Source organism: Pyxicephalus adspersus, chromosome 1, assembly GCF_032062135.1.
Source record: "Pyxicephalus adspersus chromosome 1, UCB_Pads_2.0, whole genome shotgun sequence".
In the NCBI taxonomy this organism is placed as follows: domain Eukaryota; kingdom Metazoa; phylum Chordata; class Amphibia; order Anura; family Pyxicephalidae; genus Pyxicephalus; species Pyxicephalus adspersus.
The window spans coordinates 13,884,410-13,902,615 of record NC_092858.1 but is presented as its reverse complement, the minus strand read 5'-3'; the positions used below and the strand labels follow the sequence as shown (position 1 = coordinate 13,902,615).

General features: G+C 39.3%; 1 protein-coding gene across 2 annotated transcripts in view; it reads right to left on the bottom strand.

The window, feature by feature from the left end:
• Positions 1-885: 885 nt before the first annotated feature.
• HEPHL1 (hephaestin like 1) overlaps positions 886-18,206 on the bottom strand; it is a 53,782-nt gene continuing 36,461 nt past the window's right edge. The window contains exons 12-20 of one of the 2 annotated variants that reach the window (XM_072402638.1): positions 17,423-17,642; positions 15,309-15,448; positions 13,682-13,822; positions 13,115-13,221; positions 10,626-10,848; positions 9,115-9,254; positions 6,536-6,698; positions 5,556-5,576; positions 886-5,472 (exon numbers count right to left, since the gene is read on the bottom strand). In XM_072402638.1, the coding sequence (XP_072258739.1) occupies positions 5,270-5,472; positions 5,556-5,576; positions 6,536-6,698; positions 9,115-9,254; positions 10,626-10,848; positions 13,115-13,221; positions 13,682-13,822; positions 15,309-15,448; positions 17,423-17,642 (1,358 nt within the window). In that variant the 3' untranslated portion in view covers positions 886-5,269. The remainder of the gene's footprint in view (positions 5,473-5,555; positions 5,577-6,535; positions 6,699-9,114; positions 9,255-10,625; positions 10,849-13,114; positions 13,222-13,681; positions 13,823-15,308; positions 15,449-17,422; positions 17,643-18,206) is intronic. The other variant, XM_072402630.1, reaches the window with a different exon arrangement.

Sequence of the window (18,206 nt, the reverse complement as noted above, 5' to 3'; positions counted from 1 at the left end):
TAATGTTCTGCTGGCAAGGTCCTGTTAAAGAGGAACTAAACGTTGCATTCTCAGGAGTTACATTGTCTCCAATGGCTGGCTCTGTATACTTCCTTTATGTACAGCCTGTCTCATAAAACACTCACCTTCATCCTAGCATCCTAGACATTGCAAGAAAAATGCCTCAGTGGATTCTTCAGAGGATTTGCACAGGTTGTGCATTGGGGAGGACAGCATAGTGAAAGTATTTTATCAATGGGACTGCACACTAGGTGGTGATAGGGTTACTTTAGGGACATTACTTTTAGAATCTGCTATGACTACCCCTTCAGCTAGAACACCTACCACATTACCTCTTCAATCTAAACCTTCAACATTCAGTACTACTTCTAACCTCATTTAAATTCCAAATCCTTGAGGGAAAGCAATTTAGCCATACATATCTCCGTTTATATATGAGTGACGCCTAGTGGCATGTCCTGGAATTTCATTTGTCCCTGGTCTGACAGATCAGAGTTGTCAAAGACAAGCTGTTTGTAACTAACTTTACATGAAGACACAGCACCATCTACTGGTGACCATCAATAATGAGCATTTAGGAGCAAATGACCCAATGGGTCTGATTTACGAAAGCTCTCCAAAGCTGGAAAGGATACACTTGGATCAGTGAACCTGGGTCATCCAGCAATCCTGGATTGGATTTCTTAAAAGTAATTTGCTATTTGTTAGCAAATGTTTTCAATCCTGGACCAGATCCATTCCAGGTTTGCTGGATTGCCCAGGTTCTTTAAAGAAAGTGCATCCTCTCCAGCCCAGGAGACCTTTCATAAATCAGGCCCAATATAACTCAAAAGTACAAAATAGGTTATTTTATTATATTATATAATGATTAATAACATATAACACTTTTATTGGGTATTGTTTAATAAACATCATCACTATTTCAGATACAAAATACTATATTATGCAATTGTTAAAAATCATTCACATTGAAATGTTTGTGTTCAGCATTTTTTGGTTGTACCATTTCATATCTACTGTAGGTTTACATTTTGTATTTCGTTCTGTAGTTGCTTTCTAAAAATAATAATTGACTTGAAATAACACTGGCCTGTTGCTTTTTATTAGAAATTTTTGAGTTTAAACTCACGTAACCCCTTTTTGACAAGATGCTTCTTATTGGGCTCTCTTTATAAAATCGGGAATCAGACATGCTCTCAAACATTCCCTTGTGAAAATCTTCCAGGTCCATGTGTTTTAATAGTAGTAGTAATTGATTCCCACGAGGAAATGTCAGATTCCCTGTTTTATAAATAGAGCCCATTGAGACCTGATTTCTTCTGCCATGGGAAGCAATGATGTCTTCCCAATATGGCCCATGTTATAGCAGCCCCATATCTATGGTTCCGAAGCTTTTATTTGTTAGAGCAGTATTTCCTGAACTTGAGCTGGTCATGTACCACCACCAAAGCTTTTCAAGTACTGACTGTAAAAATAAAAAATACTAAAATGTGTATCAACCACTATGACTATCACACTGCTTTCTTCTTTTACTGGGTCTGATTTATAACAGCTCTCCAAAGCTAGAGAGAATACACTTTCATCAGTGAAGCTGGGTGATCCAGCAAACCTGAAATGGATTTCTTCGAACTCATTTGCTGTTTGCCACCAAATGTTTTGAATTTTGGACCAGATCAATTTCAGGATTGCTGGATCACCCAGCTTCACTGATGAAAGTGTATCCTCTCCAGCCCCGGAGAGCCTTCATAAATCAAGCCCATTGTCTTGAAAAGGAATGACAAAGGTGAAATCCTTCCAGCTTTTACCTGGAGATTCCAGCTTTTTGGCAAGTCTTCATAATCTGAGAACTCTGACCTAATGAATAACTGAGTGGTGTAGTGCTGGGGAGGTCTAGAAAAAGAAGATGGCGGAAGATAACAGAAAAACTGTCTATACAGGAGTGATTCTGTATACCTATAATGGTTTATGATGTATTTCTTTTTTTTATTTAAAATCTCCATGCTGTAACTGCTAAGCATTGAATTTTCTCTGTTGCAACAATAAATTTTCCTAATTAGGATCTAATGCAGGCATGGGCAAACTTTGGCCCGCGGGCTGTATATGGCCCAGTTGGGATGATTTTCTGGCCTTTTGGGTGTTCCCTTTTGGCTCTGGCCGGTGCCACCCCGAGCAGGGTCAGGAGAGGGACCCCGCCGGGAAAGCGCACCAGCCAGGGCCACGGAACACGTCCCTCGGATCTGAGCCTGCGATGGGAGAGTGGGCGGAGTTATGCCATCATGTCACGTTCAGGGGCATCATGATGGCATAACCCCGCCCACTCTACCATCGACCCGGACCCTCTGGCAAATTTTTTTGCAGATTGTGGCCCCTGACTAAAAACGTTTGCCCACCCCTGATCTAATGTCTCATCTCTGATTGTCCATTTGAGACCCCCTGAAAGGACCAGACATCTGCAGAAGCATTATGTTACAGCAACCCTGTAAAAAAGGACTTTGCCGGCCTTCAAAACATTGGCGTGCACATCATGTCATATAACGCTTTTACAATAAAACAATTAACAAGTGTCGTGCAGTGGTGGTGGCAAGTCAACCAGTGATACCGTGCTGTTTCAACCAGTGGGAGAGCAATGCCTTAGGAGAAAGGAGTGTTCTTGCTGCTCTATTTCCTCTTTTGATCTCCAGCTCAATGTAATCTTAAAGTTCAGGGTTATGACCACAGCAACTTTGACATAGACAGGTTTGAACTCCTTCTCATCTCCTAAGGGCTTCTCAAATGCATTCCGTTCCTCTCCACACGTTTCCTCCTAATAGTGAGCTGTGACAAAAGTTCGTACCTGCACATTTTATACCATATGGCCATTTAGAATACGGAAAAAGCAAATGACACTGTAGAGGACCAAGTATTGTGACATGCATGTTCTTTGTACTGCTTGTGCTACCTAATAATTAATCTAAAAGGCAACTGGACAGAACTGTTACGATTGCCAGGTACCTGGACTTTAGTCTCCACAGGGCCACTGGTGTGATTGTGAAAGGCAAGTGTAATGTTCAGACCCAGATACTGTACTGCTAATATGACTCTGATAGTGAGCTGATATATATATAATATATATATATATAATATATATATATATTTATAATTATATTATTATATATATTCTAGAAGTGCATTTTATATTCTCATTTTATGCCATTACTATTTGTTATGTCCATGATCATAAGCACTGAGCATCTAGGGAGTATGCTATGGTAGTGCTGACGGCTCTACACAAATCAGCAAGAAAGTGACATCACAGTGGTTTCATTGATATGATGCACGTGGAGTGCCAATGATTCATATTTTGTATATCTGGTGTGATCTATTATTTATTGTTGCAGTTATTCTTGAACGTTAATCTAGGAAGAGACCCAGGGTGGCCCTTCAGACCCTTTGTACTGCTTCTCCCTCCTTCAGTCTGAGCTCTGCTATTCGTACTTTAGAAAAAGTCTTTACTAAGTGACTTTCAGTAACGCTGATTGCAATTAAACTTTAGTAATGTATTATTACAGAGCCATTTTTTTTTTGACATTTGTTCAGCATTAAGCTTTGCATTATCCTGGTACTGCTCCTAATCCTGGAAATATTACATTCATTTTAGCTCCAGCAATCCCTTGGCCTTGCATCCCATATAAAGACCCACATGTATTTAAATCCAAATTATTTAAATCCAAAGCTCCCCCTAGTATCTGCTACTGGTAGAGACACTGACCAATTGCTGAGCTATGCTATGCAGTCTGTACAGTTAGCATTTGATGCATGAGCCACATTTTGGGAAACCCAAAGTCATATTTTTAATTGGTTTCTCTGCATACATATTTCATTGAGGCTTTTTTTATATTTACATTAGGGGTGCAACTTGAAGCTGGTCAACAAGCTCGGACTGGGTGTGGACCACAGCTTAGTCTGTTTTAATGATCAAACTTCACTTTCTAAAGAAATATGTCCATGTGGTTCCAGTGACCTATTGAGAAAATATTATTTTTATTAGATAAGGTTCCAATAGACAAATGGTTAAAGGAAGCTGTTACCGAGAGAATAACAGATTCTGCCAATGTTGACCTAAAAATGCCATTTTCTTAGCCGCCTCTGGCTCTATTACTTTGTCACTCACTGTCCCAGAGTAAGCGTGCAGCTCAGAGGATCAATGGACGTCAGAACTCCAGATGTGCAAGCTTGTTCTGTCTGTGCTGGAGGTTATCAAACAGTATAATACCTAAAGCAAACAAGTATGTTTAAAAAGAAGGTTGAGCACTGACACCCAATAATAATTCTCAACACATGATTCCTTTAAATGTAAGGATCAATGATCAGGAGTGTTAGGTTTTCGGGGTAAATTTAAGGGCGGGATGACTGTTAAGACAAGGCTGGTGGAACACACATTGTTTATTTCGTACCATTCTCTGAATAGAAAAAAAACACTAAATAAAAAACATTGATTATAAAAAAATGAAGTAATAAGAAGAAGAAATAAACTTTCCTTGGACCCTGTCTTTTGCCCGCTTCTTCTAGGCACCACTTATATCCCCATGTATGTATGTAGGCACCACCATACTCTCCGTTGCCTCCTGGGTAAGCCTTGAATTTAAAATCTCCAGCACTTCACATGGCTGCATTTCAGATGGATTATACTTTGCTTTCCCAGGAGGTAATAGTGAGGCAAAGAGATGTTAGAGGTGCCTACGGGTAACCAGGCCCTTTAAATGTCAGTGTTAGGTCCAAGGTTAGGAATCGGTTACAGGTCAGAGGTGTGCTTGAATATAGTTTAACTTCCAATAGCCTTTTCAGCTGAAAGCTCTGTGCAGAAAATAGACATTGATGGCTGCTCCCAAACTGTAAGCCAATGTACCGCAAATGTACCAAAGCTTACCAGGCTGGTGATTCCTTAAAGTGGGGCTGTGCTGTACTAATTGATTCCCCCAAACGTGAGTCACCCCAAAAAAAGTCCACAGATTCTAAGCAGCCTTTAGGTCAACTGTCATGACCGTCAGACTGCAAATTCCAACCCATGTACCCTGCATGTATAAGCAAGATAGGCTCAAGAGGTATTTAACCACTTGCCCCCCTTTGCCACCCCCCCCCCCCCATTTACATTCAGCAAAAAGTTTAGGTTTGGGGGGTATAGAGAGCTCTCAGAATTCCATATCATAGTTGTAAACTCGTAGTAAAGTGCTGCTGCACACAGTTCTGAGGCACCTTTGCCCATTCAGTTCCCAGTGTTTGATTGGAGTTCTCATAGGCCGTTCAAAGGCAACGAGCCATTATAAATTGTTTTGTAGCGCATTTTCTTCTTTCCATAGTGGAGAGCTAGTATTACTACCACCAGCAGCGCCAACAAGACCAAACCGATGGATAGGAGAGAGATCAGAGCCACTTGTGCCTGGTCGGCTGATAGGACTTTTCCTAGGAATGGAATACCGGTGGGACCAACAGGATCTGTAAAACAAATAATACAAGGAATTCAAGACCATGCCGATAACAGTACACAAAGATGATATATCAATTTCATTATTACTTACCTGAGGGTATGCTATCCTTATCTGAAAAAATGAAAACCAAACAATGAATTTGCACCAGTTTTTTATGCTTACATCCTACTAATATAATTAAAGCAAATCTCCAGTTGACTATGTGGGTGCTACCCTATCACCCTTTTATTTTTAGGGTGTATTACTAATTTTGTCTAGAACAGCCTTTTGCAATTGTTTTTACTACTAAGGAACCCTAAAAATAATATTCAGGTGTTGGAGAAACCCTTACTATATCCATTCTATAAGAAAAATGCTATTTGCATTGGTTGCTAGTCAGTGGAACCCCCCGCATAGGGGTATATATTACAGATAATTGCTTATTTCTTAGTCCCGTAGCAGCCAGCACTCCAGTCTTCATTACTACTACCATGGTATATGGATGAACCCTTGATGGCATCACTTACAATGCAGAAAAAATGGTGGCTACAGATCTACTGATAGGATCAACAGGTATTAAAACCAAATACAAAAAGATAGAATTTTGCTATTTGCTCTCCACAAGTAAAATGAATGACACCACTGAATCTAAAATCTGGTATGTAATAAAAACAGCAAAGGCTCCATGTCTAAAACAGGAAATCAGACATTCCCTCAAACATTTCGAGGGATTGTTCCAGGTCCATGTGTTTTAATGGCAGTAATTCAATGCCCCCTGGAAAGGTTTGAAGTGGGGGGAGAGATCACGCTGCTTTTTTATATATATGTAGAGAAAATATAAAATGATGTGTTAAGCAGACCTTTCATAACAATGGGCGTTCTGCTTTATTCACGGCCTCCACCCTCCAAACCCAAAAAGCCTAGAAATGCCACTAAAAGGCAGTGTAGGTGACATCACTGAGCTTCCCCGGAGAGCTGAACACCTAAAATCCCATGAGAATGACCCATCAAAGCTTCGGTAGCTCGTTGCAGAAGCTTAATTGCAAGTCACTAATTACAGCATGTCATTTCTGATTTTACATTCAACTTACCTGACCTCTCCTTTACAGTAAATGTTGTCTCCATGCCAGCGTGGATGTGATCATTAACATGACAGTGGAGAAGCCAGGTCCCCGGGTTACCAGCCACCAACTCTATAGTCTGAAATGTCCCAGGAAACAGGTCAAACACATCGGCTCGGTGATCACTGTCTCTCTGGAAAAAGAAAAATCAATAAAAATATGCTGGTAACGCATCACAAATCTTCTTTTACATTAGATTTAATGAAATATCTAATGTCATCTCTGGATGAGAAGAAAGTAAAATAGCTGAACAGAGAAAGTAGATGGACAAAGTTGGATTTTCAGGGTGATCATAGTTGCCAGCACAAATAGCATCCATGAGAATAGTAAAGTGAAGAACGCAAATACAGAAAGCAATAAAAAAACATGAAAGGGTAGATTATTCTTCCCCCACCTAAAAAAAAGCTTTTGGCTTTGCATGCAACTTAAACTAAACCTGTAAGATCACATAAAAGATTAAATAAGCAACACTAGCATATAGCTGACTCCATATGTTGTCAGCAGGGTCATCGCCAATGGGCACTATTATCGGCACCATCCCATATAACAATGCCCAGGCATGGAGTTTTTTGCTATCACTCATTTGAAGCATCTCAGTGATCTCATACGTTTGTTTAAAGAATTACTGTATATACATTACAAGAATATTTAGTGCAAACTCTTGCTGCAAGTGAGGAAAAAATGTAGGTTTGCACTGCATCTGACTCACTTAGTGACCTTCAACATGCTGTCACTAATCTGTGTCTATAGCTAAAGGCAACTTCTTTGGCTTTCTGCTTGAACAATGCTCCAAAGCAAGTTAAACANGCAAATACAGAAAGCAATAAAAAAACATGAAAGGGTAGATTATTCTTCCCCCACCTAAAAAAAAAAGCTTTTGGCTTTGCATGCAACTTAAACTAAACCTGTAAGATCACATAAAAGCTTAAATAAGCAACACTAGCATATAGCTGACTCCATATGTTGTCAGCAGGGTCATCGCCAATGGGCACTATTATCGGCACCATCCCATATAACAATGCCCAGGCATGGAGTTTTTTGCTATCACTCATTTGAAGCATCTCAGTGATCTCATACGTTTGTTTAAAGAATTACTGTATATACATTACAAGAATATTTAGTGCAAACTCTTGCTGCAAGTGAGGAAAAAATGTAGGTTTGCACTGCATCTGACTCACTTAGTGACCTTCAACATGCTGTCACTAATCTGTGTCTATAGCTAAAGGCAACTTCTTTGGCTTTCTGCTTGAACAATGCTCCAAAGCAAGTTAAACAGGTTAAACAAAGACATGTGGCCTGGTTAATCCGAGGCTGGCGATTACCTGTAAATAGTACCTGACCATTTGGATTCCATTTGTCACATAAAAAAGGAGAATTCTAGTATACTTCCTTGCAGATGAAAGTGGAAAGGTTGGGGGGATTGCAAAACTGATCAGGAGTCCATTGTTCCTAAATGACTTTTATTTTGCAGTCAATATCTCCTTTCACCTGCTTAACTCTATTCTGTCCCAATGACCGCCATAGTATTTAAAGCTGAAGTTTACCTGCTTATATTTGCTTTCCTTGTTTCTCTCCTCCTCCCTTTTTCCATGCAAATACATTTTTAATAAAACATTTTCTTTTTTTTTTCTTCTTTCTTTTTTATACGATACACTATCTTAGATCTATTGATGTTATTACTGAATGTTTGTACTTCTCTACGTAATGCAAAGTGATCATAGCTGGTAGGAGAGGAATGAAGGTGCTTTATATAGATTTCTGAAAACATTGGTGCAAGAAGCCTGATGCAAGCAGTGGGTGGCTCTTGGGGTAATTATGTTTAGAAAAAATAATAGGTGGGGGTCAATCTGGAGGATTCAGAGGCAGGCTACATTTACATGCAAACTATAGCAATGTTGAACCTATTCAATTAAAGGGATGGGTCATGGGCAGTAAGGCTGAGAAGGGATGAGCTAGATCAGCCTTTCACATTTTTTTTTTACATGGAGTACCTTTTGAAATAACCTTCAAGCCTGAGGGAACCCCTGCCAATAAGTCTTATATCCACATGTCATGGTTTGTTACTATTGTCATTGGGACGAATGCTTGTTATATTGATAGTAAGTGGAAAAAATGGCTCCCACCATGAAGATATATAAAAAGTTATCAGCGTCGGTAACTTATCTTAGAGGCGGAAATTGTACATTGCTTATTGTACCCCTAGAAACCTCTGGAGGAACCATTCTCAATAAATGTAGCCCCATGGGTTTGATCATTTTTTGAGCAAGAAGAACAACAGAATATTATGAAACCCCAGAGAAACTCTAAAATATTTTCAGGTCTCAGGGAACCAGTGCTAAAACCAATTCACTAATTATCCATTGTGGCACACTGCCTAATATGAAGTAGTGTTAGCTCTAAGATTCTGAAGTCCCCATCAAAGGGGAGGTCAATCATCCACAGCTCAAGAAACCCCTGGAAACCTCTTGGAAAACTCTAGGATTCCACAAACCCGGGTTGAGAACGGCTAACTTTGGTAAGCATAAGTAGTGGATCTGAAATGTACTTACCTTGTACAGGAAGCTCTGAGCATGGAAATGGACCGTGTGCATGTCAACTTCATTCCCCATTCCTATCAGGTACCAGTTGGTCTTTTCACCTTCAGCCATGATCAGGCCATGTAGATTCCCAAAGATCTTACCATTAATTGCTGGAATACAAGAAATAAATTCAATGGAGTCCAACAGACAAAGAGCAACCAGTAGAATGAAATAAGTCCTATTAATCCTTTTATCTTCATGTTGATGCCATATTCTTGTCTACATAATACTGTAAGGTACACATATCCCCCAATGTTCTTGCATCTGTGCTGAAAATGAGATTACTGATATTTGTAAGACTTTACTGTGAAACTGACTGGTCCATGTTTTAGGCAAAACGATTCACCAAAGACAAGTGCATGGGCTGTTTTATGCACGAATACACAATAATTGTCCCTTTGTCATAAACATTAAAAATAACAGTCCTGGTATAATTTATGCCTTATTAAAGTGTATCTCATTTAAATGTAAATCTCATTAAAGTCGAGGCAAAACATATTAGTTTTAGATAGGGTGGGGAAGGCTTAGACCCTCTCTCAATCTTAATTTGTGGTCTGTCTCCTGATAAAGAAGATTCTCCATTCTGTTTGTCCTGAAAACTACTGACACTAAAACAGGAAGTTAAAGAAAACCCAAATTGTCTCCAGATTGAGATGTAAGGGAAAGTGTTCAAATGGAGACACTTCTTTTAGGGATAGCTATCTAAGAATTCCTTGGACTTTGGAGATTTCCGCTAAATTCATATTGCATCTATGTGATGAGAAGTGCTTGTGAATTTCCCCAAGAATGTACAAACAGCAAAAAAAAAAAAACTGATGGGTGTTGTATGCCTATTTTATCCAAAACAAAAAAAGTTTTGGCTATTTATACAGTCCTTTTCTATATGAGGGCCCTCAAATCCAGTCCTCAAGGACCACATAAAAGTCAGATTTTGATATAAAAGGAGTCATTTGCTGTCTCTAATTAATTTACTGTTTGTTATATAAATACTAAAATGTGTGCAGATCTTAGCCCCCAAGGAATGGAGTTGAGGATCCCTGATTTAGGTCAATGGCATCAGTCCTGAAATAAAGTTTCTTTACATCATAAGTCTTCATTTAATTGCCTGGAAGCATGCACAAAAAAAATGATTCTAATGGTAGGGGAAGGTAATACAGTGAGGAAGCATTTTCCAATAATATATAAAATATGGCATCCTCGGAATCCCATGTTTAGTTCTGTAGGCCAATAGAAAACACAGCAATAGGGATCCTATGGATGCCTTTTTGAAATAACTTCATGAGTGCTGTCTCCTGACAAACTAATATGCGAGAAAAGAAGCAAATGTAAACTGTAACAAACTCTGATCATTTCCATATAGACAACAGCAAAAAGGAAAAATGTAAATTGTGATGTCTTTTGATTTCTTGATTTGCTGTAAAAATTAAAGATGATAATATGGCAAAAATCAAACATAAATAATCTTGTGATTCATAACCTACCATGCATTTTATTACTTTCTTCAAATTCTTCTGTGATATTGATGTGACTGGGGTCTTTGTGAATATAATTTTTAATATTTTCTTCAAGGTACCATGAATAATTCTCATCAAAAACCAAGAAGAGAAGAGCAAATTCCCGAGCAACGTCTCTTCTTTGGCCTTTGTCGTCCAACACTCCCTTCCTGCAGATCAGCAATGGTCCCACCAGGCCACTGTACAGATCCTGCATGGAGAAGTCACGAAAAAGTCAATGCATGAATGGAATGATGTTGTATAGGCATATCAGATGAATTAATATGTTGAAAGAAACCTGCCGTATCTTAGTAAACTGTATGCAGCAGTATAAACCAAAAATATTCACCCCATATTGATTGTTGATGCCCTTACTAGATAAGGAACTGACTCTTTTTCTATATTAAAACACTTACCTGAAATATCTCTCTTATTACCATTTACAAGGTCCATTACTACTGTCCAAGATAGTAAAAAACAGCCATGTTGGAGAACCTTGGCAGCCAAAAAAAGCTCAATTTAAGGTTGACCCAAAGTAACATTATCCATGTAAAAAATACACCCCCCTATTTACATGCAATACAATATTGTTAGATGTAGCTGTATTGCCTGGATAAGTTATAACCTGTTCAGAGGGCAAGCTCTATAAATCAAAACTAAATACTTTTGTTTTTACTGTATTATAACTGATCACTGCAGTGTTTTTTATTCAGCAATTAGAGGCTTTATCCTCTTCCCTCTGTACATCAAATGTATATTCACCCACTGCAAGGGATCTGAGAGGCACACTTCCCACCAACACAGCTCAGCCTCCATTAAAAGAGGAAATAAATCTGTTTAGCCCTTTAGGAACCTATTTTGAAATGAATTCTGTTCCTAGGAACCTCATTTCAAAATGATTCTGTTCCTAGAAGTGTTAAAGGTCTGAATAAATCTATATGAATAGAGTGGAAATTTTGACAATAGTTCCAAATAAAGGTCCATTAATGATATGAATGAGGGGGTGTGAGGGGATAGGACCAAATACAGCTTTAGGAATTTATTTGCTTTGCCCATTAAACGTTATATGGAAGCACTATATGGTATGTAATCATACACGTCAGCACTTTAAGGGTTCTGGTTCAAATGTTTGCATGAGGTTTAAATTAAAGACAGTTTTACTGTAAGAAAGCGTGCAGGGTGCTGTGGTTTCTGGGAAGTTTTTTGATGCATTGCATAAAATAAAATAAACAGAGGAAAATTCCAATGTATTTCAGTACTATGCTTTTTGTTGTGTGCAGTCAGTGTATGTGATACAACTAGTAGATGGTTAATACACCACAAAAGGTTTGTAAACACATGCAAAACACATGTAAATACATCCGATACATGTCTGGTTGACAATTTATCCTTGGAGCCCTTAATGACAAACACATGTGACTAAACCGCATAGGAAAGCAACTGAACCGTATGCACATGTGTTGGAGACAGGAGCCGACATAGGGAGGTTCAAAGTATGCAGCTAGACAAGGGCCCCTGACCCCCCCTTAGCTAACAGAGACTTCAACGAGGGCCAAAAATCAGTTCATGGGCCAGTGTTGGCTATACCTGCTACTGGATGGAAATGGTATTATGTATGGTGCTTTAAAGCTGAACACCGGGCAAACAGCTAAATACGCAGATGCGATACACATATGAGTGCTGCTTATATGCCAAAGGATTTGCATTTCAGTCCATCCACGTCAAGATTTACACAGCTCTTCCATAAAATGCAAAGGTGTCTAGCAAGGCAGAAGACCTCAATTATCTTTGTCTTCACAAATCTATCTCTTCTCTGATTGGACAGAGTGGCACACTAATAAATTAGTTTATCTGATTTCTTCTCCGTCTCTTGTTAGAACTTAAGCACTGCAGCAAAACTGAGTGGTTCCTCTTTTTCTTAGTATGAGCTTTCGTGTACAGGGGACTGCATAATGCAGATCCCAAATCAAAGATCAAAAAATATCTAGGGTCCCTTATTTTTTAATTTTGACTTTAATTTTAACAAGGTAAACCCCTGTCAATTTCTTTTGATAGTCATCAGGGCTGAAAGTGATAATATACCAGGAACGGAGAAAAAAACTTTCAATAGGGACACTTGTTTGGATGACAACTTTCTAAGCCAGTGTATCTCAACCAAGACTCCCGCAGAGGTTGCTGGGGGTTCCTTGAGCAATGAGCAGTTGGTGCCTAGAAGGGGTTCCCTAAAGACCTGGAAGTTATTTCAAGGGTTCCTAATGTTAAAAAGGTTGATAATCACTGCTCTAAGTGAACATTTCTCTTACCTTCCTACTGTGTCCCCCCGGTGGGACACTTTTTGGCTATAAAAATGTGCTGTGGTCTTGGAGAAGTAAATTCATTGGATCACGTTAGATTTATTTTAATAGGGAAGCTGTAATGATTTGTTTTGCAGTTATAAAGTAACAAGTACAAGTAATCGGAGGACCGAGAGCAATTACCTTCATAAAGTTTTCTGTGGAATAATAGGCCCATGTCAAACAGTCGGGGTCATTAATTCCTGGTCCAGTGTGCTCTGGAACATTCCATTGGTAAGTGTTTGTGCCCCCTTAAAAAAGGTAGGTATAAAGAAAAAGACAGTGATCATGCAGGTAAGTTAGTTTTTTTATGCAGAAGGCAAACCAGCCTGATTGCAAACTTTTCACAGTGGAACTTTAGTTAAAGTTAAGTTTGAAATGTACAATAGGAATTCACATACCAGGGTTTACCCTTGTAGGTTAAAAAATCTGTTCATCTAGTCCTGTAATCTAAGCAGCCCTACCAGACAGGACGGTCAGGTTAGTGGCCAAAGCTTTCTATACACGAAAGGAAAGCTTGTACAAGGTACTGCCCCCAGCATGGATAAAGATTCAGCATTAGCACACTGGGGAAGTCCATGCATTCTTTCTCATATTTAAAATCACACAGAACCTCATTGAGCATGGACAACAACCAGTTTCCAGTGTTTAGAAGGCAGCTGTGATCTGAAGTTGTTTTACTGAGAAATGAGGCTTCATTTATTGACTCACCCGGCTGAGTTGCTTCAACGAAAACATTGACTTCAGGTCTGACCACCTGCACACCATGTGCATAAATAGAATATGGATGCGTGGCTTTATTCTTAAACACAATTAATATACTGTCTCCAACCTCCGCTCGAATGAATGGACCTAAATCATACACAGAACACAGGAACATACAAAAATGGTAATTTTTTGGAAAATTGATTAAAAACGAAAGATCCTGAAATGACATGTAATGACTACTAATACAATAGGTTCCATTATACTTCATCTATGGGCAGTTCCAAAGGGTTTTTAGAGTTTTACCTATGTTTCTTACAGACGGGTGGAGAGTCTGGTAGACTGACCACACACAGACCAGGACCGGGCACCATTATAGCTGTGCCCACCACCTCTATCATGCCAAACACAGATGGCTCAATACAAAAACATGCAGAACATGCAATCTTTTATTGTCTTTAATTGCAGAAGGGACAGGCAATGTACCTTCTGTAATAAAATAAACATGATCCTAATTTTTTAAATACCTTCACCTGTCCCTGTTTTGTGGGGGGGGGGGGGTGCTGCCTTCTTCTTCTCTTCCAGGTTTCCTGATCTTTGGCGTTAATTAGCCATGTCAGGATAGTGTAACGCCACACATGCACAAAGAAGTTTTTAACAGTCCTGGCAGCCCCGGGGGATACCGGGCATATTTTGGCATCATTCGCTGGGCTGTGCATTCTCTAAAGGGAATTACCATCTTCAGCAGCCTAGGGACATAACTGAAGCCTGGACGGAAAAAACTTCTTTTTATCTGAATCTCCAGATTTGGAATAAGATTTGATGTCACTACAGTGCTGTTCAATGTTCTCCTTGCTGGTGAGGAAGCCGTACCTAAGGACCTGCAGTGCAAGGATCTCCCTGCTTTTTTTCTATTCCCTATGTGCACCTGTGCCTCATCCACCTTCCCTGCTGCATCATTATTTTACCACCATCAATCAGATTACCTTTCATTTGGGGGGGAGTCTGAATGAAGAAACACAGACCCCCTCCTCTACTACGATAAACACCGGCATACGGAGACACAATTTTTTTAAGTCAGTAAAGGGGAAACCATTATCTGCATGGAAACCACCAGCAAAACAGATGACTAGTTCTTTGCCCTCTGCTTGTCTTTTTTGGAGAACAGCTTGCATAGAACATTTTCCTTTTAATGGGTTTCTTTTTCAGGAAAAAACTCTAATATACCGTATTTACCAACTGGCAACTAGGGAAGTGTAATGTAACGGACTTATAAAAATTGGAGCAAACTAAAACAAAAAAAAAAAATCAGGAACCTGACCCTAGCTACCATTCAGGTAGGTTACAAAATGGACAAAAAGGAAGGATCTGATTGGCCGTTGTGTCTCTCCCAATTAGTGTCTATTGATACTTATTTATTAAAGTGAAATAAGACATGATAAGTTGCATAAGGAACCATTCAGATTGAATATTACCATTGTCAGGTTAGTAAAAAGATAAATTCGCGTTGCTTGTTATGTGTGCGCATTCCATGCATATTCCTTGCATGTTTCATTGTCTTGCTGCATGAACCTGCAAGTCTTCCGCTAACACTAGATAGTTATTAAACTGCCCCCACCCACTGACATCTCACCCAGTATTTCCAGATGCTCCTCTTCCTTTCTTCTCTTCTTCATTTCTGTGAAGCGTCCATCAGTGTATTCCCTGTAAAGCACTTTCTTGTATTTGGATCCTATGAGGTCTCCATCAGAAGTCACAAAAACATGTCCAGGGCTGCAAAGACAATTACAGAATTAGTAATACAGGTAAAAGAGCTATAATATATAACAGCCTTCCTCTATTATTTTAAAATTGGGGAACCCTGGAAATAATTCCGGTGCTCAGGGAACCCCTGCTATACTTTCTTTATCCAAAGCTGACAGTGTTTTAGTGGGGTGGTCAGTGGGAAGAATGTCACCCTTACAGATAGCTAAAATGATCATTGGTTTTGGTTAAACTGACCTGAGATGCAAAAACTGCTCATTGCTCAAGGGACCCCTAGCAATCCCTGGAAGAACCCTGGATGAGAAACACTGCTATATATTATAGTAGGGGGCAAAGTGCTGCAACCATATAAACCGACCGATAGGTAATCTGATTGGAGCATATGGACACATTCATTGCTATTTGCACTGACTTACTGCACTATAGAGGCTGCACTTGACTTTATAGGTTAAAGCAAGCATGTGCTTTATCCACTAATGACTAGGGATAAGCCAGAATGCCTCTGGCATTCTCACGAAAATTTCCTTGAACTTCCGATAGGTATGCGAAACTTCAGCGAACCGATTTTGCGAGATCAGCACGGCCTGCAATCTTTTTTTTTTTTGAATTTTTTTGATCTTGTTTGGCGAATTTACATTGGCCATTCTCCCTTACAATTTCGGTAAGCGAGAACGGAAAAATTCAAATCGAGTTTTAAAAATTTGCTTGCTCATCCCTACTAATGACACTGAAACAGCTTTACTTTCCCCTTCCCAGCTGAACAATTAAATTTACCTTTCCTTCACTTCCCTGCTGCTCTTCTGTTCTGCAGCAGAGAATTTTTCTGGTACCTCCAAATAATATAGAAGTAATATGACAGCACTGGACCAATCACAGCACTGTGTGAACTATAATTTTGGCAACTTGTAGCATTAACAGGGCTCATTTTTTAAACTTGGCTACTGAATGCAAAAATGAAAAAAAAGAAATAAAAGTACATACATATATGCATTAAAGTGAATCTTTTATTTGCTTTTATAGCCCAATACACAATCCATTTTAAAGAATATTGAAGCCTAGGAACAAAGTCTTGCTAGACTTTAGATGTGGTGGGTGCATTAGTTTTCTCTTTTTAGGAAACTTTCAGTGAATTCAGAGTTTAAACATTTTTTTCTGAGAAAGATGTGTTTGAGCAGAAGACCCAATCTTTCTTTGATGCTGTTAAGTAACTCTTGCAGGTTTATTCCTTTCTCCATCCTGTAATAGTCGAATAGTGAAAGGATGAGCTCAACTTTCTGTAATTCCACTCTCCGTTCCTATCCATATTATAGCATATGATCACTGTAACACAAATAATTGGCTCTTTGTGCTGCTTCTCTCTCTGCTGTACAGGGGGCTGTTACAAAACGATATTAAAGCGGATCCATCATCATCATCAAAATTTTTACTTTACATAAAAGAGTACAACCCTTTTTTGTAAAGCGAAAACAAAAAGGGTGAAGCTTCTCCCCTTCTATCTTTACTGCCCCAACAGTAAAGACTGAATAGGGGAGCAGAGCCTCCTGAGCCATGTCCTTCTGCACATGCCCGATGCCCACGCACGATCTTGGCATGCGCAGAAGGGTTGCGCCGTGAGATCAGCACTCTGTTTTTCCTATTTACAGCAGGCTACACTTGGTCTCACGCCTGCGAGATAGGGTTACTATAGCTGGAAGAGGAAAAAAGACGGAGGAAGATGGCAGCGCCCGCGCTGGGATAAGGGGCTGATTTCGGGATGTTCAGGACGGCTCAGGAGGGATCGGGGGCTCTGCAGGAGTAAAAGCGAGTATTTTTTTTTTAGTTTAGTTTCAAATTCAAAGGTATTTACATTTCTCACTTAAAATAAATATATTGATTCGTGCATGATGTATGAATTCAGTGCTGCCTAGAGTTCAATGAGTCTGGCGCTGTTACAGGAAGGGATAACGTTCATATATCACACGAATTGCCCATTGCATCTCATACCTCTCATGCACATGTTCACTGATGTTATGCTTTTCAAGTTCCCAGGACCTATCTGGGCTATAATCCCACTCCACCTCCTCTGCAGCAATGAAGTACGTCCTCATGGTGCCATACTGGACATCATCCTGGGTTGTGGAATTGTCACACGCCTGCACCATGTATGTATGTTTCATTCCACTTTTGTGATGATCCATCGTCTGACAGCTCACTTCAAACTGCCCTGAAAGAGGAACACAGAGGGAAGCTTAAACCAGGAACACCTAACTCAACGGGATGAGTGCCAAAACAAAGCTGTGCTCCAGAAATATTCAGAAAATGTATTTAAAAAACTTAGCACATGTAGAAAGTCACAACTTTTTGCAATAAAACATATAAAAATGTGCTAACGCGTTTCACAAATCTAGAAAGCAGGATTCCTCCATAAACATCCATTATTGGTAATAACACTGTAGCACTTTTGGGATAACCTACCTAAAAGGGTCTGAGACACTCCATTTTGTTGCCTGAGACACTCCATTTTGTTTCAGATTCTAGCTTAGGCATGAGAACTAAATGTATTCCTTGGTTGTTTAGACTATGTGTATAGACCTGATGTTCTGCCAAGATGAGTGTCCTTTTTAATTCTGCTAAACTCAGATAGTTTATTAATAACAAGGTGTTTTGTATGTGTCTGAAATTATGTTGGTAAATAATATTTTAGGATACATATACTTTAGTGAATTTCCAGTAAATTTCCATTTATTCTAAATGAGCGTGCGCAACGCCATATTGTTATGGTATATAA